This window comes from Globicephala melas, chromosome 4 (assembly GCF_963455315.2).
Source record: "Globicephala melas chromosome 4, mGloMel1.2, whole genome shotgun sequence".
NCBI classification, from domain to species: Eukaryota; Metazoa; Chordata; class Mammalia; order Artiodactyla; family Delphinidae; genus Globicephala; species Globicephala melas.
Window position 1 is genome coordinate 134,461,635 of NC_083317.1, and position 27,050 is coordinate 134,488,684.

At 38.2% G+C, this 27,050-nt stretch overlaps 1 protein-coding gene across 1 annotated transcript in view; it reads right to left on the reverse strand.

The window, feature by feature from the left end:
- Positions 1-27,050, reverse strand: part of LOC115863489 (collagen alpha-6(VI) chain) — a 110,063-nt gene that overhangs the window by 39,835 nt on the left and 43,178 nt on the right. The window contains exons 20-27 of the mRNA XM_030876403.2: positions 19,909-19,944; positions 17,970-18,032; positions 15,884-15,946; positions 8,195-8,257; positions 4,035-4,097; positions 3,205-3,255; positions 1,514-1,549; positions 741-803 (exon numbers count right to left, since the gene is read on the reverse strand). Coding sequence (XP_030732263.2) covers positions 741-803; positions 1,514-1,549; positions 3,205-3,255; positions 4,035-4,097; positions 8,195-8,257; positions 15,884-15,946; positions 17,970-18,032; positions 19,909-19,944 — 438 coding nt within the window. The remainder of the gene's footprint in view (positions 1-740; positions 804-1,513; positions 1,550-3,204; positions 3,256-4,034; positions 4,098-8,194; positions 8,258-15,883; positions 15,947-17,969; positions 18,033-19,908; positions 19,945-27,050) is intronic.

The following is a 27,050-nucleotide window of genomic DNA, read 5'->3' on the forward strand; positions in this document are numbered from 1 at the left end:
AGACCTTAACAGGGGAGACAAGATGTCAGTGGGCATTATATTACACGAGATCTGCGGGGGGGATGGGATTAAACTGGCCATATTTTGTGGTGCAAAAACAGTTTTGACCACAAGGATTCTTTAAGAAACAACACACAACTTATTTCCAGTGTTAAGAATGGTACCTTGTCAACCAGATCAGGTGAACTTTGTCACTACGAACCTTATTGCTGGCAATGAAGGATGAGTAAAATATCATTTCCCTTCCCCAAGTTTGCCTTAACAAAAACCACACGTTTTACAAGTCTTTGGGACCAAATGACAACTCAAATGACTGTAAAAGCATGAAAAAGGACTTCCCTGGTGGCGCAGTGGTTAAGAGTCTGCCTGCCAATGCAGGGCACACGGGTTCAAGCCCTGATCCGGGAAGATCCCACATGCCACGGAGCAACTAAGTCCATGCGCTAAAACTACTGAGCCTGCGCTCTAGAGCCCGTGTGCCACAACTACTGAGCCCACGTGCCACATCTACTGAAGCCTGCATGCCTAGAGCCCGTGCTCTGCAACAAGAGAAGCCACTACAATGAGAAGCCTGAGCACTGCAACGAAGAGTAACCCCCGCTCACCGCAACTAGAGAAAGCCCGTGCACAGCAATGAAGACCCAACACAGCCAAAAATAATAAAATAAATAAATAAATAAACAAAAAAGGACTTCCCAAAGTAGCTGAGGTTGTAAGGCTTTGCAGCCTGAGAAACTTACCATCTTGCCTCTAGTGCCCTTGGGTCCAGTTTCTCCTGGACCACCAGGGTCCCCAACCTCACCCTAAATAAGTTCAGAGAAATAAAATAAAATGGTTAGTAAAATCAAAGGGATATATCTCATTGTATTTTTATACTGATTCCAACATGAAGACATTTTTCACATATATTTTTATTTTTAATAGTCTTCTTTGAAGTGTCTTCCCCCCAATAACCCCTCACTTTTAAATTCTCAACACAGTACACTGGAGCCTCACTATTTTATTTCTCTGTCTCTCCAGCCAGAACACTGCCTCCTTGGAGATGTGAACTGTGCTTTTCATTTTGTCCCCTGATCCAATCACAGGACCTAGCATTTACAGAGCTCAGAATCTTTCCAGCAGAACTGAAAGCCTTAAGGTAGAGGACAGCATCGCTAACTTATTATCTGAAGGTGCCTTATAAACACGTTGGGAGAATTGAGGCAGGTGAGATCAGGTAATTTTGGTTTTCCTTACATTTTACTTCCCTTTGAGCAAAGAGGAAAATACATATGGTAGAGGGGAAGGAGTACACGTGAGGAGAAAAATAAGGATGATTTCTTCCTTTACTTATGAATTAAAAACTAGAAATGAAATATTATTTTTAAAAGTCTGCTTCCTCCTTCTCCCCTTTCCCCATAAAGTTTTCTTTTTATTCATTTATAATTAACTATCCTTCTATTATCCTGTAATACATTTCATAAGCCCAGGAGTATCTCTGATTGATACCTAGTTAGTATGAAGTACACGGTACCTTAGGTCCAATTTCTCCAGGGAATCCTTCTTGCCCCTATAATCGACAGTGGAGAAAATTAATATATGCACATATCACCAGGGTAGGCTTATATTGACTTTAATTTTGCCTGCTGCCTTATTTAGTTTAAGTGCCTCTGAACCAAGGAAGGGCCAGAACAATTGAAAATGAAACTGTATGGCACGATTTGAGAAACTAACTCCAATTTCTAAATTAAACTATTTACTGGTCTCACCAAAATATCATGACAACCTAAGACAAATGGGTAAATGCACACATCTGAGGAATTACACATCAGCTCTCCTTCAAATGTAGACATTTGACAGGATAGCTGGCCATCTGGCCAAGTGTTTCTGAAACAGTCTTCTTAAATGGATTTCAATTTTGGGGAAGAAATTGGGGAAGCCTGCCGTCTAAATTTGATCATTGGTTTTCTGGTCCTCTGTTTACCTTCTTTGGCCACAGACTATAGTTGAAGAGGTATGATAATCCTCATTTGATGAAAAACATATTTTATTTAAGATAAAGTTTATTTTCTGATCATTAAAAGTAAGATCTCCTCAAATATATTTAAAATATAAAAGGATAGAAAGAAGAAAAATCACCTAAATCTCACTTCCCAGAACAGTTACTATAAATATTTTGTCATATTTTCTTTAATCTTTCTAAATGCATTTCTAAAATGCATTTTAGACAATTGGGACAAATGTTTTTTCTTATTACATTCTGATTTTTACTTGACATTGTCACAGAAGTTCTATACAATTATGTATAAACATTTACATTCATTTTAAAGAGTGGCTAATATTTCAATGTTATAAGCTACTTAATAGTTCCATTTTTAACAAATATTAAGGTTGTTTTCAATTATTCTCTATTCTAATGAAAATTTCACTGGAAATCCTTCATTCATTAGGTTTATTTTAAAGAAATTTTAGCTGTTTGGGGTTTGTTTATTCTTCCAGACAGCCTCTTGCATCATTCCCATTGGGATTTCATTTAGAATTACATTGATCCTTTATAACGCTTTAGACTTTCCAACAGAACTTGGTATGTCTCCATTTATTGAAATTTTATATCTCAGTAATTTTGGTCATAGGTCTTGAACATTTTTGTAGAAAGGATATTCTTAACTATATTATGTTTTTGTGGATGTTATTATGATTTCTAAGTGGTTATTGTTGGTATATAGCAATCACTGCTTTTGATAAATTTATCTTACTTCCAGACACTTAAATATTCAGTGACAATATAAAGTTATAATTCTGATATAAAGTTACAAGATTTAATTTTGAAGTTACTGCTTGGCCCAATGCATTTGGAAAGGCCCTGTAAAACTTCTCACTAATGATTAGAGTAAACATAGTCAGAGGACAAATTTTGGAATGCCTCCCTAAGGCTTTAGATTAGATGTAATGTTCAGGCTGGAACCAGTCAGGCCCTGGCTGCGCATCTCTGCAAAGAACAGAAAATTAATTTCAGGTTTCACTTGTTGCCTGGCCCTTAGGTTTAAGTTGTTTTCTTTTTTTCTACCGTATTCCCCACAAGATATCAGCAAATAAATGATCAAAATCTATCTATGAAGGTCCAAGTCTACCTTATTCACTACTTTCTTTTTTCTCTTAAATGTGGCCATAAAGAGCAACAAAAAATAAATGGAAAATGACCAGCTTTCAGTCGATGTGTCTTACCTTTGCTCCTTTACTTCCAACACTACCATAACCTGGGTTACCATCATCACCCTGTAAACAAAGCAATTATTTACAAACATCCCCTACTGCAGACAGAGGCAGGCTTATTCACAAGAGAACTAGACAGCCAGTTTTTTGGTTTGATTAGAAAAAATTAGGCAGCAGGATTCTCCCTCTGGGGCAGGCCACTGACATAGTGGCACTAAAGGAAACTCTCAATAACAGGCACAGACAAGGCACTGTCACTTAATCTCACTTGTCTCATCTGTAAAGACGAATAATAATTATACCTGTTCATCATGTTATGAGGATTAAATGAGAAAATTTCAGGTGTATAATAATCTTAATAAAAGAAGGTAGAAGTGTTATCTCTCCTGGATAACATTTGTATTTTAATACCTTAGCTCTAAACCATTTTCAGTTTTCTGGATAAAAGTAAGATCTCCTAAATGTCTGGGCACTGGCTACTGTTGGATCCTTGTAGAGGTTTTAGTGAGAAGCCCTGAGCACTGGGGGAAATGTGGGCTTAGTTTCCCATGAACGGGTTTGGATGAGAGGAAAGAATGCAAGAAAGGTTATGGGGTTGTTAAACACAAGTTTTGTCCATTTTATCATTTGGCTTCAAGAGCATCCAGCCAGGATGCTTGGTACCTGGGAAGTTGCTACCTTGGAAAAGCTGGTCAAGATGAGGATGAAATCTCAATCACTAGAAAGCTCTACAGCTAGATTAGGATGTTATCTTCAACATGCTCTTCAGAGAGCCACACCTGATATCTATTGAACTAAAAGGATCCCAAGAGCCAGATCAAAAGTAGGAATAAAATGCAAACCGGCAAGCCTCGAGGACCCCAAAGGCCAACGGCTCCCTTTTCTCCCACATCGCCAGGTTCTCCCTGTCAAACAGAACAATGAAATGTGTCCTTATTAGGTTGTTTTTGTAAAGGAAATTAGAAATGATGGTACTAAGACAAGAATTTTCAACTGCATCCATGTGTATCACAGTGACAATGAGTTTGTGGCCAGGACTGTGCCTGTAAGCGATACAAGAGGAACTGCTGTTGTTGGTGAGTGAAGTCTCCTCCATTGATAAATGAAGCCCCAGCAAGTCTGATGTATTGTTTAGCGCAAGTTGCCATCTTAGCAGCTCAGTGCTATGAGCCGCACCCTTGGAAATGTCTTACCATGAGTCAAAAAGGAGGCTCTGTACTGTCTTAAAAAATTAACAAAACAGTTTTCCATGATGACCCATGCAAATCTTCTGGCTGCTGCAGAAACAAGAGGCCTATTAATCTACTTTTAATCAAGATAGCCAAGGTAGCACGACATCCCTGGCAATAGTTTCTGACTTCTGACTAACAGAACACCTACTGTAGATTATAAATCAATCTCAGTATTATGGTGAGGAAATCCAGCTACATGGGAAAGTTAACATAGGTTTACAAAAGAAGGTTAACTCCTCTTCTTAAAAAAAAAAGCTTTTAAAGTTTAGATTTTAAATGTACAAAATGTTGTGAAGACAGTACAGAGAGTTCCTATACATTCCACATTTAGCTGCCTATATTGTTAATATCACATTAGTTATATTAGTAGGAACATTTGTCACAGCAAATACATGGATATTAACTCATTAACTAAACCCCATACTTTATTCAGATTTCCTTAGCTTTTACCACTTAATCTCCTTTTCCTGTTCCAGGACCCCATGTCTCTGTAGGCCTCTAGATGGGGACAGTTTATCTGGTTTTCTGGTTTCTGATGACCTTGACAGTTTTGAGAAGCATTGATCAGATATTTTGTAGAATGTCCCTCAGTTGGAGTTTGATTGATGTTGTGCTCATGATTATGCTGTGTTTTATGAGTTTGGGGAGAAAAGACCACAGAGGTGAATTGCCCTTTTTATCACATTGTATCAAGATTATATCCTATCAACATGGCTGGCACTATTGATGGTAACCTTGACCATCTGACTGAGGGAGGCTTGGCTAAGTTTCTCCACTGTCTAGTTATTCCCCCTGCCCTTTCCACAAAGCTCTCTCTGGGAGAAAGAGTGTTGGAAGAAGCCCAGCCCATGCTGAAGGAGTGGGAGTGGTTTACTCATTGTTAAGGACAGAATGACAACACAGTACATGTGAGGAGTCCAAATGAACAAATGTCCACCAGCACTGACTGACCCCGGGGGGAGGGCGGTGGGAAGAGATAAGGTTCCATGGAAGAGAGGCAGAAGATCACCTGCCCTGAAGCCTTTCTTTCAGGGCGGTGTCCCCCACAGTGTGCTCTGGGGGCCACCTGCCTCCAAATTACCTGGGGTCCACGGGAAAAAGGAAATTCCAGGACCCCATCAGTATCAGTCTCTGGTGGTGGAGCCCAAGGATATGCCTTTATAAATAAGCTTCTCCGTGGATTCTTACACACACTGAAATTTGAGAACATCTGTTTTAAGGCAGGAAGACAAGGGAAGCCATGAGGCTTGTCCAGGGTCAACCACTTTATTATTGGTTACAGCCAGATGTTGAGCTCAGTATTAATTGCTGGGTTGCTTGCCTCCCTGGGAACTTGAGCTTAATGGAGTAAGGCAGGAGTAAGTGTCTGGGACTCATCTCAGTTAATTATGAGTCTAGAAGACTTGGTCCACCTTGGGGCTGCCCAAAGGGTTTGGGTTTGCTTTGAGGGTACTTACCCCCCAAATTCTTGCCTGTCCCATTCAAAAGTCCCTCTTATTAATAATGATATTCTTTGGCACAACTACCCTGCTCCTGTCTATCTCCTTCCACACTTCTTTCTACATGCTCAGCTACATCCCCCTCTAGGGTCCCTCCATCCCTGTCTTGGTCCCTTCCAACACACCCTATGGAGTGCCTTCATTTCACATGCAAACCTTCACTATACACCCATGATGTCTGCACACACACATCCTCACTGTAAGATAAACTGTGTTCTTACCAGTGACACCACTTCCCTCGAGCCCTCTCCAGGGCAAGAAGGCAGCAATGTATCTCTTCCAAACTTTCCTTTCCAGACCATTATTTCTACACCACATGCTCTAGTAATCCCTTCCTTTTCGAGCTGATTATCCTTGTCATCCATGGATCGCATTTCATCCTGCAGTCAGCTGTCTTTGTAACACTCGGCTGCTGGCTCCATCATGTCCGCCCTTCTTAGCAGTTCTCCATTCCAATGCTCGCCCCTCTTCTTATGCCCTCAAGAAATTTCTCCATTAATTATCTACACTTTCTCACATCTTCAACTTCCTCCTTTCTCTCTGTTTTTCTTTTCTCTGTTTATAAAAGTAAACTACAGCCTCTTCTATCATTGAAAACAAATAAATAGCCTGCTCCAATCTGTTCTAGACCTTGCCAGTACTAGCAGTTAATGTCCCATCTCACCCCCAAAGCCTAGTTTCTCCAAAGAGTAGTTTACTGCCCAGCATCCATTTCCTCCTCGTGAACACATTGTTCAGTCCTCTGCAGCCAGTCAATTGCTACATTTTGGAATCTATTCTTTGGCTCATTTAGCCATCAGATGTGGTGGCTTCTCCAGTCCTCTCTTTCTTACCTGCTCGATGCCAGCTGAGACTCCTGACCTCCCTTTCTAGGACTCTCCTTCTCAGCATCCAGTGTACTTTTCTGCTTCTTTCCCATCCTCCACTTACCCTTCTTACAAATGGTCATCACCAAGAGTCCTTTTAAACTCCAAATGATTCTGAAACCTCCATCTCCAACCAGTCCTAGACCCTCTCCTCTATTCCCCAAACAAAGCATTTTTCCTCACTCTTATTCCTCACTCTGACTTTCCCACTTCTGTGATGGGGTTCCTGCTCATGCTGGAAGCCCAGAGTCATCCAGCCCTCTTCTCTCTGCCTCAGTTCCCTCTTGGGAGAGCCCTACAGAGTCATCATGGGTCCCTCCTGTCCTCACCCTGTTAAGTCATCCAATCACTGCTTGTCTTGGAGACTGTGAGAGGACACCAACCTGCCTCCTAGCTTCTAATCTCTCATCCTTCAAAATATTCCCACATTGAGTTGCCTATTTAAGACCTTCCAAAGTCTGGCTGTGCTTGTACACGCCAATCACAAATTGTAAATAACACTGTGCTGGCTACCTAGTCAAGTCAGTCACCACAGACTTTCTTGTTCTTTATGGTCCCCCAAACAGGATCATTTTTCATCCCCCAAATACCGGCTCATGGTTTTTTTTTCCAATCCTGTGTTTTCCTTCACATTATTTCTTCAACTTAAATTCTTCATGCCCCTTCTGCTTGCCAAATACTTCTTACCTTCCAAAGTCTACTCAAAATCTGCATCCTCATGATGTCTCTTTTCCCAGCCCAGAAATACTTCTATTAACACTATGCTTAAACCTCTGTTTCAGTCCACTATCCCTGACTAGTGTTTTATGTCATAGACTCTTGTCTTGAAAATATTCTCAATTCTGTGGGGTTGATTCTATGTCATATTTATCATTACACAACCCAGAAATTCTTTCATGAAACAAATATTTTCTAAGCACTTATGACATGCCAGGTACTGTTCAAAGCTCTAGGGATACATCAGTGAGCAAAACAGACAAAGATCTCTGCTCTCCTGGAACTGACTTTAGTCCAGCTGAATGGCAGTGTAGTGTCTTGGTCTTTAAAGGTATTCAGCGAGAGTTTGTATTAATGGAGGAAAGAAATAAAGGAAGAATAAATGAAGAGAAGGAAGGGTGGAAGGTGGGGGAAAGAAAGGAAGGCCTGCCCTAGAACAGTCCCCCTTCCCTGAGATCCTCAGCTGAGATTGGGTGTAGCCCCTTGTGAGATGATGCTGAGCTGGATTCTTATCTGGGTCCACACCCACGTCCTTAAATGCTGCTGGCTCTCTAAGAACCAAGCCAGGGTATAGGAACAATGAGATATGTTCTCTTTTGTGTTGAAAGGGCTCTGGCTAATATAACCAGACACACTTCCCTTGAGGAGAAAACCTCAGCTTTGGTGTGTATAAAAGAATGTGACTTACTTTATTTCCTTGGCTTCCCACACGGCCTTGACTCCCTGCCTCTCCTGCTGGTCCTGGAAGCCCCTGGAACAAAACAAGGGGTGCAAATATAGCTGAACATAAAGCAGCTTTCCTTGAAACATTCTGTGTCTCTTCTAAGAGGAAAATAAACCACAGATGGGAAAAGAGTTACGGCTTTGGAAAAAAGTATCACAGCTGTCAAATGAAGACTAGTAAATAAAAGAAAATTAATAAAGTAATTCAGGCCAGATGTTGCCTAAATGATTGTATTTCCCTGTGAGTCTTCTCTTCGAAAGAGATTTTAGTTTCTCACTGTTTTGCTCTTATAGCAGATGTTGCTAAAATGTCTAAAATTTGAAGAAGGCATTTCAGATGACGTTTGCCTTGGACTGTATTATTCCTGTTTCCTCGTTTTGAAAAAGCATGTTGTTGTTAAGGTCAGCTTATCTTTATTTGAAAATAATATGATTAATACAATAGAAAACTCAAGGAACTTTACTAAAGATAATTAGCACTCATAAGATATGTTCAGGTGGTACAAGATAAATATTCTGACATCATTTTCTCTTTCCTAGAAAAGTTAGAAAAGTAAATGTAAATAAATTTCCATTTATCAATATGAGAAGAAAACTGTAAAATACTCAGAATAAATTTAACAAGAAAGATAAAAGACCTACATAAAGAAAGTTTTAAGATTTTACTGAAGAACATAATAACAAAATTCAAACAAATGGATAAATATACCATGCATCAATATAGAAAGTCTATTTGATATAATAGAAGTCTCTAATATTCTAGAAAGCATACTTTCTTGGAACAGCTTTAGAGTTGAACATTAAAAAATTCCAATTCAGAGGCAGCCCAACTGCCTTCCTATGCTATTGACACTTGGGATTGGATTTTTTCTTTGGGATATCCAAACATATGGCAACAGATATCTCTTTTGGTTAAACTGTTTACAGGTACTTCTAAATAGTCCAAACACCAGTGAACTGAAATCATTTTCACATTTTTTTTGCCATGGTTACTATAATTTAAAAATAAATAAACCAAATCTGTATAATAAGCACGATACTTAGTAAATTAATTTTATGAGAAAAAATTTAACATTAACCTTTTCATCTTTTAAAGAATTAAAGATGTAATAAGTTGAACATAAAAAATTTCCTAATAGGAAAGATTGTTGAACAATGAGTTAGCTACTAGGAAAGATAATAATGATCTTCCCACAATCTTCCATTTTCCCCTCTTCTTCATCTTAAAAAAGAAGTCTCAATTTCTTCATCCTCCAAAGCTCTTAACCCTTTCCCTTCTTTTACTTCCATCACTGCATGGAGCTCCCATGACCTGCATGTTCAATCCAGTTGACTTTTTTCTGCTCTTACCTTACTTGAATTTGATCATGTGTTCTTTGAAACTTTTCCATTAACTTCTGTAACACCAAGTTACCATGGTCTTCCTGGCTCCTTTCTGGTCTCTTCTCAGTAAACTTTGAAGATTCTCTGTCTTCTATTTGCCTCTTAAATCTCCATGTACCCCAGGGCTCCTCTAACCTTATTTTCTCACTTCATCCCCTCTTCCTGAGTCACACCGCATATATTTTCACATACCACTTCCACAAAATGATTCCTAAATATATGACTCTGGTCCAAACCACTCAACTGAACAGCAGAATCATCTATTAAAATGCCTATTGGGTATTTCATAGGAACTGGTTACCAAAGAAAATCATATTTGCCACCAGTCACACTCAGTCCTATTCTTTTCATAAGGAATGGTGCCACACTTTACTTCTCTTGAAACCCAATCCAGAAACCTAAGAATCATCCTAGACCCCTCCCTCTAGTTCATCTCTCAAAATCAATCAGCTACAAGTCCTACAGGTTCTATCCCCTTTCTGTATCCATCCCTCTTCCATTCCCATGGCCATCACCTACGTTCAGGCCCTTCTTGCATTCTTGCCTAAATTCCAGGCTTCCCTGAATGTAGCCTGGCCTCATTCTAATCCATTCTCCTTTCTTTTTCTCTTTTGATTTAAAATGTCAGGCTGACGATGCTATCGCTTTGTCTGAAATTCTGAATTCTGAGTAGATTTCAGAATAAAATTGAAGGTCTTTATTGATATGTAAAATCCCTCAAAATGTGGGTATTGCATGCCTCTGCAGTCATCAATCACTCTATGGTCATGCTCATCAAACCATCTGAAGTCCCCAAATTCTTCCCATTGTCTTATGTCTCCACACTTACACAAGATATTCCCTTAGCTGTTCCATTTTCCCATCTAGGGAGAGGTACAATCTCCCTTTCTTGAAAATCTTACTTTTAGCATCACTGTTTCAAGAAGAAGACCTGAACTCCCTGGCTGAATTGGGCCACATAATTGTCCCACAGATTCCTCTACTCTGTAGGTAGTTCTTCATTTATTTCTCTCATCCACTAGATGCCAGCCTGTACACTCCTTGAAACAAGGGGCACATCTTATTGACTTCATATCTCTGGAACTTAGTATTGTATGTAGAACCAATCAATCCACCCATCCATTTCTCTATCTATCCATCCACCTATCCAGGAATGGTCCCCAAGAGGGATGAAATAGTGTGTTTAGCTTGTTGGTCTTCCATATGATATTTTCATGTACTTCACATGTACATGAAACGTACTTCTGAAGTAGAGAGATTTTAATTGTCCTTGACAATAAGAGGTATATTGGAAATCTTGCTTAAGAACTCACTTTTTGTGCTTCCTTCAGACATAATGAGTTCTATGAGATGAAGGAGATTTCTCAGAGATTACTTCCTGTATAGTCCCCACAAGCACACACAAGCACAATGAGAGATAATCTTGTTTGAAAGTCCTTCAAAATAAAAGATTTCTTAGATGGATGGATGGAAATGGACAGTCTTGTAATTAGAATATCAGAAAACCTGATCCTGTTTCCTGTGCAGAATCACACAAAGTACCAAACCAGGGTTTGTGACTGCTTGAATGGGGCTTAAACTTCAGTGAATTGTTACCCAGATATATTACCTCCTCAAATACAGCTGGTTGTAAAAGGGACTATGTTTGTAAAGGAAAGAAGGAAAATTCCCTGCCACCCCTAAGATATCAAGAGTCAAAAATTTGCCTGGATCCGAGATCAAGAGAAGCTGTGGAGTATAAAAAGGAGCTCAGGGCATCTAAAGGGAAAGAGCATTAGCCAAATCTCCATTGGCTTTGTTGTAATGACAGCCTTTTATTGAGCATTTATTTTGTGGAAGGCACTGTACTAAGAGGTATATATTTATATATAGGCTTCTTCAATCCTTACAACAACACAATGAGATACATATTTTTTTTAACATCTTTATTGGAGTATAACTGCTTCACAATGGTGTGTTAGTTTCTGCTGTATAACAAAGTGAATCAGCTATACATATACATTTATACCTATTTCTCCTCCCTCTTGCATCTCCCTCCCACCCTCTCTATCCCACCCCTCTAGGTGGACACAAAGCACTGAGCCACGAGGCTGCTTCCCACTAGCTATCTATTTTACATTTGGTACTTCAGATACATATTCTTAACACCATTTTACCACTCAAAAACAGATTCTCAAAGCATTTAACCACAAATCAATCAGTTAATAAGAGGATGAGATGGGAACGCAACCTGATTCTGACTCTAAAGACTGAACTCCCAACCACTCTGTCTGCTGTTCTGAGGCCCATGTCTGGGACAGGATTCCAAAACTCTTACCATCTGTGCACCAGCTGAGACTGGAGTTTTAAAAATGTGAGTCTCCAAGCTTGATGCAGGAGGCTGGGGCCAGATCTAACCTCCAACATGGGGACTTGGGCTGGGGATCACGTTCCCTTTGAGACTCTGACACAGAGTCCTTGGCAAGAACAACTGCTTAAGTGAGGATAGAAAGGAGGTGTTTAGAGGAGGTGTAAATGTTTTAAAAATGTCCTCAGGTAGCATCTTATCACAAGGGATTGTACTAGGAGTTTGGGATAAATGGCCGGGGCACTGCCAAGAACACTTTGACTTTGGGTGGGATATGGCAGGGCAGGGGCAAGAGGTGTGGGTTCTTCCCATACTTAAAAGGAATCTGGATCAGTTTTATAGGGGTAAAATCTTTTCTACACTCACAACCAGCAAATATCATGCTGGGATGGAACAACTCAAGGAGATTAAATGCTCAGCTTCTGTAAGAGTCAGATATGAGCTAAGTCTGAGAAATAAAAATCAAGAGACCAGCAAGGGGTGAGCTAATGCAAGAGCAAACCCCAAGACACCTGAGAAGATGCTGCCCTGGATGGTGCTAGTGTAGGAGATGGCCCCCAACCTCAACTTCTGATCCTTTTGCATGCACCCTACACTCCATCCACATTGAACCATTTATGGTTTCCCAAACTCACCTTGATCTTTTTTCAGACAACCTGGTTCCTTTCCTGTGCCTGCCTCTCCCTTGGTCACCTGGAAAACACCTCCTTATCCTGCAAAAGCTAAGCCACTCTCTTCCTCCTTTAACTTCATCCATTCTCCCACCACTCTACCTTGGGTATAATTCTATTTTAACATTCAGTACGTCACATCTCAATTATTTGTTTGCATGAGTTTCCTTTATGAGACTGGGAGCACTTGAGGCTAGGTCTATGTTTCATTCATTCACCCTTTTATTTTACTACAGGGCCTGACACACAGGAAGTGCTCAGTACATGTTTGTCAAGTGAGTAAAATAAATGGTTGATGGATCATCCAATCTGGATTATGCAGAATGATGAAATTCAATGACTGCAATATAGATTATATATTGTTATAGTGTTACTATTATTATGGCCTTCTTTGGATTGGCATTAGCATGCTTTGGGCATAAAATGAGCCTGTTAACTTAGGTAAAGTTGATGCAATATAGTAGTAAAAACATTTATATGATGCATATTATATTGCAGGCACTGTTCTAAGCTCTTATATATATTAAACCATTTAATTTTCACAACAATTCAATGTGGTAGCTATTATTACTATTCTCAGTTTACAGCAGGGAAAACTGAGGCACAGAGAGGCTAAATAATTTGCCCAAGGCCACATGGCTAGGAAGATACAAACCTGGCAATCTAACCCAGGCAGGCTGGCTCCAGACTCTGTGCCCTTGACTACTATGCTATGCTTTAGAAAAATAACAACAGAAACTATAATTTGTATCCCAAATTTGCACTGAATAATTTCAACCTTTCTTGATATTTCATGTGATACTTGATATTTCATATGATATTTCTAAGTATTTAAAGAATAATTCCAGCTCTAACTGGAATTAGTATTTTACATCTTATTTTCCATTTCTTTTCTAAGCATTGGTTATATTAGTGTAGGACTTGAAGGTAAACCAAACAAGAAAGGAACAAAGGAAGGTACAAAAAATATGCCATTCCTTTCAAAGTTCTTTCTTCTTTCTCATTGTACCATGGACTGTACTTCTTTTATCTCATAGCTATATACTTGGCTGGATTAGCACGTTTGATCTAAGCCGAATTCCCCAACAGTGCATAAATTAATAAGTCTTCAGAACACTGTCAACAGAACTCACGTCCCTTTTTTCTAAATGTACATCCTAAGAAACACTTTAGAGCCTGCAGTTAGAAAACACTCATGTAATTCCATTCAAGAGGCTGGTCCTTGTGCTGTAAAACATTATGAAGCCTATGTCAGTGAATTTATAGAGCCAATAAAAAATAATACTCTCTTGTCTATCTGATTGTGTTTGTCTCCCATTGTTTTCCTTTGAAAGCAACAATGTTGAGATCTAATTCATCACCTCCTGAGCACAGAAAATTCTACACATCTTTGAAATGGCACTTTCACTGTTTTGACAAGGATATTTCCAGAAAAGCAATCAAAGAAAGAAACACATTTTCCAGCCAGTTAAACGGAAGAGCTAGGCTACAGGGAAGTGGTGCCTTTTGACTAACTCTGGTGATGCCAAGAGGCTGGATGATTTATGACTATAACCATTCCTGCCAAGGTGAGATTAAAGGGGACCCTCTCATAGAAGTATGCTACAGGGCAAATGGAATACCTTATTTGAGTAATAGCCACTTGGATACAATTTTGGATTCTAGAGTGAGGGAATTACCAAGCTCTTTGGATTTCAAACCTTTTACATCTCAATATTTCATATAAACAGATGAGATAATCACCACATATATGTTTCCTTTGGCATTTACTGTTTTTTTTTTTAAATCCCGATTTGTGGTGCCAGCAATGATTCAAGGATGTGAATCCAAAATAGCTACATTTCATCAGTTTAGTCCTACATGAAATTTTAAGGTTTTCATGCTTTTTGAAGGGGCACATTCATCAAAATTAGGAACAAATATCATTATGAGCAGGAATTAATATGCTTTAAAATATTGGGTCATGAGATACAAGTTCATGCAAATAGCTTCTAAAAAATTTTGATGATGAACATATCCACTTAAGCATTGGACCACTGCCCAGTTTAACTAATGGACACAGAGTAATGGATTCCCTTTACCTTCATTTTAGCCCAGAGCACAAGTCCCAACTGAGACTCATTCATTCATTTACTGATTAATTCATTATACAAATGTGTGTGGAAGCACTCTTATTCTGGGCTCTGGGACAAAGTCCTAGCCATCACAGAGCTTACAGTCTAGAAGGGAAGACACACAGCTAAGCAAATAAGTATATTCTATGATAGCAGGTAGTCAAGGACCAGATCATGTACAGGGACTTGCTACTCAGAGTGTGGTCTTGGGACCAGCAGCATCAGCATCACCTAGGAGCTTGATGGAAGTGTAGCATCTCAAGCCCCCTCCCACAACTACTCAATCAGAATCTGCATTTAAAAAAAAAATAATTTTATTTATTTATTTATTTATGACCATGTTGGGTCTTCGTTGTGGTGTGTGGGCTTTTCATTGTGGTGTCTTCCCTTATTGGGGAGCACGGCCCCCTAGGTGCATGGGCTTCAGTAGTTGTGGCTCATGGGCTCTAGAGCGTAGGCTCAGTAGTTGTGGCACACGGGCTTAGTTGCTACGCAGCATATGGGATCTTCCCAGACCAGGGCTCGAACCCATGCCCCCTGCATTGGCAGGCGGATTCTTAACCACTGCGCCACCAGGGAAGTCCCCAGAATCTGCATTTTTAACAAGTTCTCTATGTGATTATTATGCACTTTGAAGGTAGAGACGTGCTGATATTGGACAGTTCATTCCCAATGCTGGGTGTGTATATTAGAACCACCTGGAGAGAATTAAGATTTAAGTGGTCTGGGGAGAGTTCCAGGTGGTAGAGTATTTTACAGTCATCCTGGGAGATTCTCATGTGTGGTTAGTTGAGGACCACTGAAGTAGGTTGTATTCTGGGTGCAAAAGGAAGCCCCTGAGGACGGGGATAAGGAAGTCATGTGACCTGATTTACATAGAGGAGGAATTCTTAACCTCATAGTAATGGCTGAGCTGCCATCTTCTACCTCTGTGTCTGATTCTGACATAACGACACCCACTCCGTAAGGTAGGGAACAGAATGTGATGTGGCCACCACATCGACCCCCAAAGTCAAACTTCATACACTTTGCTGGTTCACAGGCAGTAGATAACTCCATCTGCAGGGAGGAAACCATAAGGACATCCACATTCAAGCCAAGATCAAAGCCAGATGCAGTCACTGTCTCTCATTACATACCTGGGGACCTTTACTTCCCAGACCTCCTTTTTCTCCTTTCATACCAGCCTCTCCTCTTGGGCCCTACAACAGAGAATTAAAGCATTATTCTCTCCCTAAAAGAGAATACTAGATTATTAACTTCAATATTAAAAATGGAAAAGCTAAGTCAGTAACGTGGACAGAAATTAGAAAGAGAACTTCACTCATGGTTTTGGTTCTGTCTTGGTCGGTCGAGCTCTCCCTCTCTGCAAGGATACAGGGTCCAACCTAGCTCTTAAATGGTTGGGCATTTGTAGTCAAATTGAAGAAATACTGAAGAGCCGAATTTTCCGGTATTGCTTTCTAATTATCCTAAGCATGTTTGTACTCAAAATAAATGTATTTCTTAAGTTAAAAAAATAACCCTTACTTATGTAAATCTGAAACTGGGATAGTTAAGTGGATTTTCTATTTAATGACCACACTGAATACTAAGACATGGCACATGGTAAGATGAAATTTAGATAATTCTACTTCTGTAATATTATGTTGACTATTAACTTTGGCTTCATATGTTATGCGGAGGAACCTTCATGCTGTGCTTGGTTTTTGCATCTCCTTTTAAATTATGTCATAAAAAAGTAAGAGTCTATAAAATGGAAGAAGAGATGTAGTATTATTTGTTTAGTATGAAGTAAAGCCAGCCAATCTATTGAAATGCTTCCCTACGATCTCAGTGGCAAATATTTCTCACTTGAAGGCAAGAAAAGTGAACATTCCTCAGCTGCCAAGTAAGACAAAGAAAAGCCATTGAGTCAGAAAGAGACAGAGGTCCCAGGGGCAGACTGTTTACTGCTCTGAAATCTTGGTAAAATGTGGATTAAGTTTCTCCTCTGATGTCTAAAGATATTTTGCCCAACTTCAGTGCAGCAGGCTGTTAACATATAATAGTTACTTCAATTTTTTTAATCTACGTGAACTAAAACTTTGAAAAATTGCAGGACCATTGCTTATCCTGCATTTGCCAAAGAGCAAATTTACTTCTCAGATTTCAAAAGTAAAAGTTTGGAGAGAAAAAAAAATGTTCTAACTTTCTTATATCTGACCTTTCTTTCACCTCAGCATTTTTGAGGACTTCTCTTCCCTTCTCATGATTATTTTAGGCTACATTTTGCTCTTTCTGGCACATGCTTCTTTTCCCCTCATATAATCAGGGTAAGAGCCAACCATGGCTTGTTCCTTGCAAAGGAAAAAGTGCTTGAGGCAGCTCCCTGGAGAAGTGAGCTAGAAAGATGACTATAGATAACCCCGCTGAAGACCTCAGCTCTATTTGGAACAATTCTTTCCTAGGCTAGAGTCACTTTTTCTACATCACAGGCATCCAGATATATAACACTGAGCTCTTACTTGCTAAATTGACCAAAATTTCCAGTTTTGAGGCTCAGTATTTTCCTTGGTTTGTCTCCCTAGGATACACTAGCCAGCCTGGACCCTGTCCTGGACTAGCCAGCACAGGGACCACTACCCAGCGTGTTCATTCCCTTTCCACCTCTTGACTGGGACAAAACTCAGATAAAGGAGACCAAATGCTGTACAAGTCAAGACTGTGTTGCTTCCTTACTTTACTATCCCGAAAACACTTGAAACATCTGTACTTCTGCAAGGCGGTTGGAGGTATTCTATCAAGGCTTCAGATTCTTCTTTCCATTCTCAAAGCCTGACTAGTCTTTTTTTTTTTTTTTTTGAACATCGTTATTGGAGTATAATTGCTTTACAATGGTGTGTTAGTTTCTGCTGTATAACAAAGTGAATCAGCTGTACATACATATATATCCCCATATCTCCTCCCTCTTGTGTCTCCCTCCCACACTCCCTATCCCACGCCTCTAGATGGTCACAAAGCACCGAGTTGATCTCCCTGTGCTATGCGGCTGCTTCCCACTAGCTATCCATTTTACATTTGGTAGTATATATATGTCCATGCCACTCTCTCACTTTGACGCAGCTTACCCTTCCCCCTCCCCGTGTCCTCAAGTCCATTCTCTACGTCTGTGTCTTTATTCCTGTCTTGCCTCTAGGTTCTTCAGAACCATTTTTTCAAAGCCTGATTAGTCTTGATACGTACCTGAGGACCCTTAAGTCCCAGTGACCCTGCAAGTCCATCTGGGCCTGGGTTGCCTGTTTTCCCCTGTGGGGAGAGAGAAATCAAACTGTTAACATTGTTTCCTGAGAAATTTTGTCTTCTTTATGTGCAAGATTCTAAATATTTTTCCAATCACAATGGAAGTGCAGAATCTTTGCAAAAAATATGAAAAATAAAGGTAAATACAACAAGGGAAATAAAAATCTTCTAGGGGCTTCCCTGGTGGTGCAGTGGTTGAGTGTCCGCCTGCCGATGCAGGGGACATGGGTTCGTGCCCTGGTCCGGGAAGATCCCACATGCCGCGGAGTGGCTGGGCCTGTGAGCCATGGCTGCTGAGCCTGAATGTCCGGAGCCTGTGCTCCGCAACGGGAGAGGCCACAACAGTGAGAGGCCCATGTACCACAAAAAAAAAAAAAACTTCTATAATCTCATCAAGCTGAGATAACCACAGCTAATATATTGGTGTATTTGCTTTCATTCTTTATACACACGCATGTGTGCATGTGCACACACACACACACACACATCCCTTCTTTTCCTATAATACTTGTTATATACTGTATCAAACTTGGGTGTTGGCCTGAAAAAACTCACAATTTACTCCATATTTTCTTAAAAAATCTCCAGGCATCTTACACTGTATTTATATCCAAATAGATTGAATATCTAGGGACCAAAAGTTGAGCATTCCCTTCATATTGCCCTTGAACTCTGCCACAGATAAGAATTCCAAATAAGATTAAAAAGTTTAATTTAGACTATTGGATAGCTTAAGTTTACATCTCAGTTGTTACACAGTTAGATGAGATTAAATGTCCCTCACTGATGCTTTTCCTAGAAATCATAAAGAGGAAATTTCTCAACACTTTCTCTTCCCAATCTCATTTCATTCATTTCACGCCATTTTTCTGGATCCACTCTCCATTTTGTTGCAGTCTAACCTTGAAAAAAGTGTGTGCAAGTGTGTGTGTATGTGTATGTGTGTGTGTGTGTGTGTGTGTGTGTAACATCTGTGGATGGTAAATTCTTAGTCTTTGTCTATCTGAAAATGTCTGTTTTACATTCATTCATAGTTTAACTAGGTATAAAATTCTAGGTTAACAGTTATTTTTCTTCTGCACCTGCAAAACATTACTTTGTTGTTTTTGGTATGTTTTATTGTTGAACAGAAGCCTGCTGCAATCTAATTGGTTATTCCTCTCACGGGTAAAAGTGTCTTTTCTCTCTGGTAGCGTTTAAGATGTTTTCTTAACATTCTGGAGTTTTACCATGATGTGATTGTGAGTGAATTTGTTATTTATCCTCATTGTATTTTCAAGCTGAAGATGTGTGGTTCCTCAATTTTGTAAAATCTTAGTCACTGCTCTTTCAAAAATATTGCAGTTTCATGTATTTATTTATTAATTATTTATTCATGATACATTTATCACCAATATGTACAAAGGGGATATGATATGACAGTTGGTATGGTCAAATTTTGAACAAAACCTTCAGATTATCTAATTTGTATTAAGGTTTTACTGTACTCTCAGTTAAAAAGGGGTTTGTGCAAATTATAAGTAAGGTTCAGAGTTAACTGAACAAAAATCTAAAAGAAAGATCACTCACTGAATTACTAGAGTTTGTATCAATACTTGAAATCCAGACAAAGTTAAATTTAATGATAATTGGGCCAAGTGTTGTCTCTTAACTTTAATTTTTAGAGTTTTTAATTAAAGTGCTCAAATTTTAATTTTCTTTTAAGGTTTGAATTCTTTAAATTGTAGCCTAAAAGTTTTCCAAAATTTGATTCTACAACCATTATTATCAAAAAGCAAAAGAAATTTAGGCTTGGAAGAGACTTTCCAGAGTCTATTCAGGCTCCTTGACTAGACACAGAATATTTATCATTTACAGTTAAGAAAAAAAAAAATCACTGTACCTGTGGGCCTGTATGTCCCCTCTGGCCATGAACTGCCTACAATGGGGAAAAAAAAGGTAGATATCCTTAACTCTGAAAAAATGCTTTTTTATGTTTAATTTAAATTAGTAATGGACACCTTAAGTCACTGACATTAAAAGAAAAATTCCCACATACTGCTTTATATTATCCACTTCACCATGAAAGCAAAATGTTGCCAACTCTGAATTTCTATCCTCAGGCAATAGGTAATTAAAACTACAGATAATGTAAATCTATAAATACTTGTGAGAATAGACTGTGGTCAATAATTTACCCTCCACTAAACTACTACTAGAACTTGTCACAAGCACCAAAATTGGCTGATTTGAATTGTACTTTTCATTTTTCCAAAGTACTACCAAGTAAGCCAGAAATCAGGAGTAGAAGTGGTCAAAAGGCAGGAAGCCAGAGGAAACACTGTGAGAATTAACTTTATGAACTTTATTATAGATTAATTTCAGAAGCTAATGATAGCCAAACTAATTTTATCCCCCTCCCCTTCAAGAAGCCAAATATGCTTACCTGTCAAAAATGAAAGAATCATCTTAAGCAATCAAGAGTTACTCAATTCAATATGTTAATAAAATATTCAATCAAAAAAATGGATTTTTCCTACTACTCTCATATATAAGGTTAAGGTCTGAGTATATTCTAGATCACTATTTCATAAATCTGGGAATCAAGAGACAAAGATATTTTATTGTCTAACTTAGGATCTCTCAATAAGGTTATAACATCCAGGATTTACAAAATTCAATAAATATCAGACAATAATTTCTTGATGGAAATTTGAGATATTCAGGTCAAATTTCTATGTGAGGTCAGTATTGCAGACTTTAAATTCTTCTAATCATATTTCAGTCAAAATCTATTGTTATTTCGGAAATAGACTATGTGTCTGGGGAAATGGTTGGAGGCCTATTTCTTTAAAACCTGAAGAGTTATCTTGAGATGAAAGTCTAAATCTCCCTATCAGAGAGATGAAGAGCAGCTCTCTCTACTCTTTTTACACAAGGGTTTATCTTTTCTAGTTCAATTCACTGCAGTTTCATTCAGAGAAATATATACCTAAGATCTACTATCTACAAAGCATACAGGATGGGAACCATAGGAGCATAAATATGACACACAGTTCTTGACCTCAGAGGACCCTCACTCTCTGGGTTAGTGGGTAGGAGATAAATATTACAAATATTTATGAGGCAGAATATGTCAAACAGCATAAGAAAGGGGAAGACAGAATTATGGGTTTCTCCCAATCGAAAAATGGGCAGAAGATCGAAATAGACATTTCTCTAAAGAAGACATCCAGATGGCCAACAGGCACATGAAAAGATGCTCAACATTGCTAATTATTAGAGAATTCAAATAATTAGCAAATCGAAATTAAAATGAGGTACCACCTAACACTGGTCAGAAAGGCCATCATTAAAAAATCTACAAATAACAAATGCTGGAGAGGGTGTGGAGAAAAGGGTATCATCCTACACTGTTGGTGGGAATGTAAGTTGGTGCAGCCCCTATGGAGAGGTTTCTCAAAAAACTAAAAATAGAGTTGTCATATGATCCAGCAATCACACTCCTGGGCGTATATCCAGACAAAACTATAATTCAAAAAGATACATGCACCCCTAAGTTCATAGCAGTAATGTTCATAATAGCCAAGACATGGAAGCAACCTAAATGTCTATCAACAGATGAATGGATAAAGAAGCTGTGGCACATATATACGATGGAATATTACTCAGCCATAAAAAAGAATGAAATAATGCCATTTTCAGCAACATGGATGGACCTAGATATTATCATATTAAGTAAAGTAAGTCAGAAAGAGAAAGACAAATACCATATGATATCACATGTGGAATCTAAAATTGGAGACAAATGAACATATCTATGAAACAAGCAGACTCACAGACATAGAGAACAGACTTGTGGTTGCCAAGAGGGAGGGCAGGTGGGGGAAGGATGGATTGGAAGTTTGGGATTAGCAGATGCAAACTATTATATATCAAATTGATAGACAACAAGGTCCTACTGTATAGCATGGGGAACTATATTCAATATCCTGTTATAAACCATAAGGAAAAAGACCATATATATATGTGTGTATATATATATATATATACACATATATGTATATATATCTGAATCACTTTTCTGCACAGCAGAAATTAACATAACATTGTAAATCAACTATATTTCAATAAAATAAATTAAAAAACAAAGAAATATGGGTTTCAAAAAAAGCAATCATATCCACTTGGTCATTTCAGGAAAATCTTCCTAGAGAAAGAGATTTTTGAGATGGGTTTCACAGGATGTGTAGGAGTTTTACAGGTAGAGAATGAAAGAAATCTTTCTAACAGAGACTACAGCCTAAGTAATGAAGCAGAGTCTGGAAACTAGGAAGAGTGTTTGATAGTCTGGGTCAAAGGTGAGAGAAAAGGGGAATAACAGGGTTACTAGGCTGAAAATAGTAAGCTGAAGGGTTCATCTTCCATTTAACAGAAACCACAGGGCTTCTTGGAGCAGGAAGTATATGTGCTTAGACTTGGGCTTTAGGTGGATATATCCAGTTGTGGTAGGAGAAACCGAATGCAACCCTATATTCAGGCAAAGTAAGGGATGTGGAACTTGTTTTTACATCCAAAATCTTTCTCTGGTTCACTGTCACAGTTTATTGAAACACTATCAATAAACGTTTGTTCTCTGTGTCTTTCACTTGTATTTAATAAAAGAAAAAACAAAACAAAGAATTAGAAATGTGAGGTGGTAATATTTCTTGACAGTAAGAGATATATAATTCTCAAAGAGGAAAGAATGATTATTAAAAAAAATTAAAAATTAGGAGGTTAGGGTATGTTTGTGATACATATTTTAGCTTATGATGATGTTTAGACATTGACTCCCTGCAATGAAAGATGAGGACATAGTATTTTGGAACTTTCCCCATACCTTTTCCCACTTTTCTATTTGCAGATGGTTTTTAGATGGTCAAATGTATAACATTTACATTTTTTCCTGTAATCATTATTTCTATGGTTTAGTCTTATTTCTACACAAAGGATCATGGGGGTTATATTGCTTGAGTTTTTGAAGGCTTGATCATATTGATTACTTATATGCTTAAAGGACATCTTAGGTAGGTATAAAGATCTTGGACCACTTTATTTCCATCAGAACTCTGTAGCCATTGTACTGCTCCCTATTGGCCCTGAATGTTGAGAAGGCTGAAGACAGACTGAATTTTCTACCTTTATTGCTTGGAAATTCTTGATTCTTCTTTTCCGTAATAAGTTTGGGAATTTCACTGCAATGTGGCTCAGTGTTGATATTTTTGTATCAGTGTTTTTCGCTGAGTCAGAGTATGCCTTTTCTTTCTGCATATTTGAGTCTTTGTTTCAAGAAGTTATTTTTTATTACATTTTTGAAATTTTTTACATTACATTTGGTGTGTTTAATAACACAAGTTGTACATTTATTGGCTCTCCATTGTCAGTATTCCATCTCTAGCACTGCTTTTGTGGCTTCCTGATTACCATATGCCTGGATATATTTTCAGTCATCCTTGTTCTAATTTTTTGTTGCTTCTAATATATCATAGTTCTACACGTATTTCCTTTTCCATTGCTCCCCAAGCACTACCAGTTTGCTTTCTTCACTTTCTATTGTCTTGTCAGATCTTTAGACTCTTAGAGCAATCATTTGTCTTAATTTTTTTGGAGAACTATTTGCCAGAGTTATTCTTCTTTATCATTGAATACTTCCTCTTCTAATGAGGGTTTGTCTGTCCTTTGCTCATGTAGTTTTCCTCCTCTTCTCTTGCAATTTCTATGCATAGGTCCTGATTAATAATCATCCAATTAATTCATAATAAAACCTATTAATATTTCTGATTATTAATCACTTTTGAATAGGGCTACCCATTTACTGAATAACTGTATGGGGTGTAGCCGGACTTGTGACAGTAAACTTGATACAGATATGTTGTTTCAAACACTTTGTCACTGTGAATTATTTCTTTTACTTATGGCTACCTCTTCCTTCAAATTTTGGCCTTTAAGAGACATGAACTCACACAAAGCCCCTTAAGTCATAGTTTCTTTGAGTTGTAACCGTTACTGTTTCTTCTATCTTTGCAGCCTCCCTGGCCTAGGCTACTAGTTGTAATTTTAAAAATGGAACAGTCTTCAGTTTCTCATTATTTCTGCCTCCTCTGCTAAACTGTATTTGTATCAGTATATTCCCATATCTTCTCAAAATCTACAGTACCCCTGGATTTTGTTCATCAGCTTTTTCAGGACTAGAGCAGCTATTTTTAGATACATCTGATCCCTGATTCAGGTTTGAGTTGGTATGCGTCAGCTTCCAAAGCCTGCCTTATTAGGATCCAGATTTTAAAACAGTTGGCCAAACATGAAAAGATGTTCAACAACACTAATCATTAGAGAAAGTCAAATCAAAACTACAATGATGTATCACCTCACACAGGTCAGAATGGCCATCATTAAAAAGTCTACAAATAACTAATGCTAAAGAGGGTGTGGAGAAAAGGGAACCCTCCTACACTGTTGGTGGGAATGTAAGTTGGTGCAGCCACTATGGAGAACAGTATGGAGGTTCTTCAGAAAATTAGAAATACAGTTGCCATATATGATCCAGCAATCTCACTCCTGGGCATATATATCCAGACAAAAGAAAAGACACATGCACCTCTATGTTCATAGCAGCACCATTCATAATAGCCAAGACATGGAAGCAACCTAAACATCCATCGACAGATGAATGGATAAAGAAGATGTTGTATATATGTACAATGGAATATTACTCAGCCATAAAAAAGAATGAAGTAATGCCATTTGCAGCTACATGGATGGACCTAGAGATTATCATATTAAGTAAAGTAAATCAGAAAGAGAAAAATACCATAGGGTATCACTTATATGTGGAATCTAAAATAGGACATAAATGAACTTATCTATGAAACAGAAACAGACTCAGACATAGAGAATAGACTTGTGATTGCTAAGTGGGAGGGTGGGTGGGGAAGGAATGGATTGGGAGTTTGGGGTTAGCAGATGCAAACTATTATATATAGAATGGGTAAACAACAAGGTGCTAATGTATAGCACAGGGGACTATATCCAATATCCTGTAATAAACCATAATGGAAAAGAATATGAAAAAGAATGTGCATATGTGTATAACTGAATCACTTTGCTGTACAGCAGAAATTAACATAACATTGTAAGTCAACTATATTTCAGTAAAATAAAGTAAAATAAAACCTCTAAAAAATAAAATAAAATAAAATAGTTGGCCAATACCGTCACCATGTGTGGCTTGAAGCTGTAGTCATTCTTTGTTAATTTATTTTAAATTTCTTTTGTTGTTTTTGGTGAGTTGCACAGAAGGGGAACAGTATTAAAAAAAACCCTTGACTGTGCCATCTTTAGCTGGAATTTACTTTTACTCAATGACACTGCTGAATCTATAACCCAAGAAGGGGCCATATTTCTCAGGAGTTGTGTGATTTAAATAATACATGGTGTCACTGCCTTAGCCTGTAGAGAGATTATAGCCTCTATGAAACGAGAAAAGTACATCTCCTATGCCAGAATTTTTTGGATGATATTCCTTAAGTTCAAAATATTTTCCTGGGGTATGTAAACTGGCTACACCCTTTCAGAAAGTAAAATAAATAGCAAATGTATTTTAAAAATCTTTAGATGCATTAAAAAGGGCTTTCCCAACAATTAAATTCTACACATTTTAAACATAATCCCTGTTCTTATTTCCATTTTCTGTGCCTTGCAAAGAAGAATGTGTTCCAAGACATAAAAATATTTTCCCGATGGAGTATAATATAGCTGGTTGTATGAACTTCTGCTTTGAAAATACAATGCATAATAAATGAAATGTATTAAACTACTCTTTATTTGTGCTCAATTTTAAAACATTATATATATATATATATTTTGGGAGTGGTGGAGGAAGTTGGAAAAGGCTGGATAACTAAATAAAGAATGGAAAGAAAATGTTGCACAATGAGAAGAGACAGGTCTAATTTAGAACACAATGCAGGCATTTAAGTATATTTTATTAAAGTTATCTCTTCTTAATGGATAAAGATTTTGTTTTATAATGTCAGTACTTTCCCAAGAAGTCAAGCACAGAATCTTTTTAAAAAAGTACTTAGTGGGGGCTTCCCTGGTGGCGCAGTGGTTGAGAATCTGCCTGCTAATGCAGGGGACACGGGTTCGAGCCCTGGTCTGGGAGGATCCCACATGCCGCGGAGCAACTAGGCCCATGAGCCACAACTGCTGAGCCTGTGCATCTGGAGCCTGTGCTCCACAACAAGAGAGGCCATGATAGTGAGAGGCCCGCGCACTGCGATGAAGAGTGGCCCCCACTTGCCACAACTAGAGAAAGCCCTCACACAGAAACGAAGACCCAACACAGCAAAAATAAATAAATTAATTAATAAACTCCTACCCCCAACATCTTAAAAAAAAAAGTACTTAGTGAAAAAAATAACAACAAATGAAAAAGACCCCAAAAGGTTTCATAAGCAAGTGACTTAATTTTGCTCTCAGATATATTTTTATAGGCATACATTACATATAATCTTTTTAGCAGTATGGAGGTTCCTCAAAAAATTTAAACACAGAACTACCATATCATCCAGAAATTCCATTTCTGGGTATTTATCCAAAGAAACAAAAACACTAACTCAAAAAGATATATCCCCATGTTCATTGCAGCATTATTTACAATAGCCAAGACATGGGAGCAACCTAGGCCTCCACTGATGTATGAATGAATAAAGAAAATGTGATACACACACACACAATGGAATATTATTCAGCCATTAAAAAGATGGAAATCTTGCCATTTGTGACAACATAGATGGACCTTGAAGGCATTATGCTAAGTGAAATAAGTCAGAGAAAGACAAATACCCTATGAGCTCGCTTATATGTGGAATCTTAAAAAACCCCAAAACCCCCAAAAATCAAACTCATAGATACAGAGACTAGATTAGTGGTTGTCAGAGGTGAGGGATGGGGGTGGGGGTGAAATGGGTGGAAGGGGTCAAAAGGTATAAACTTCCAGTT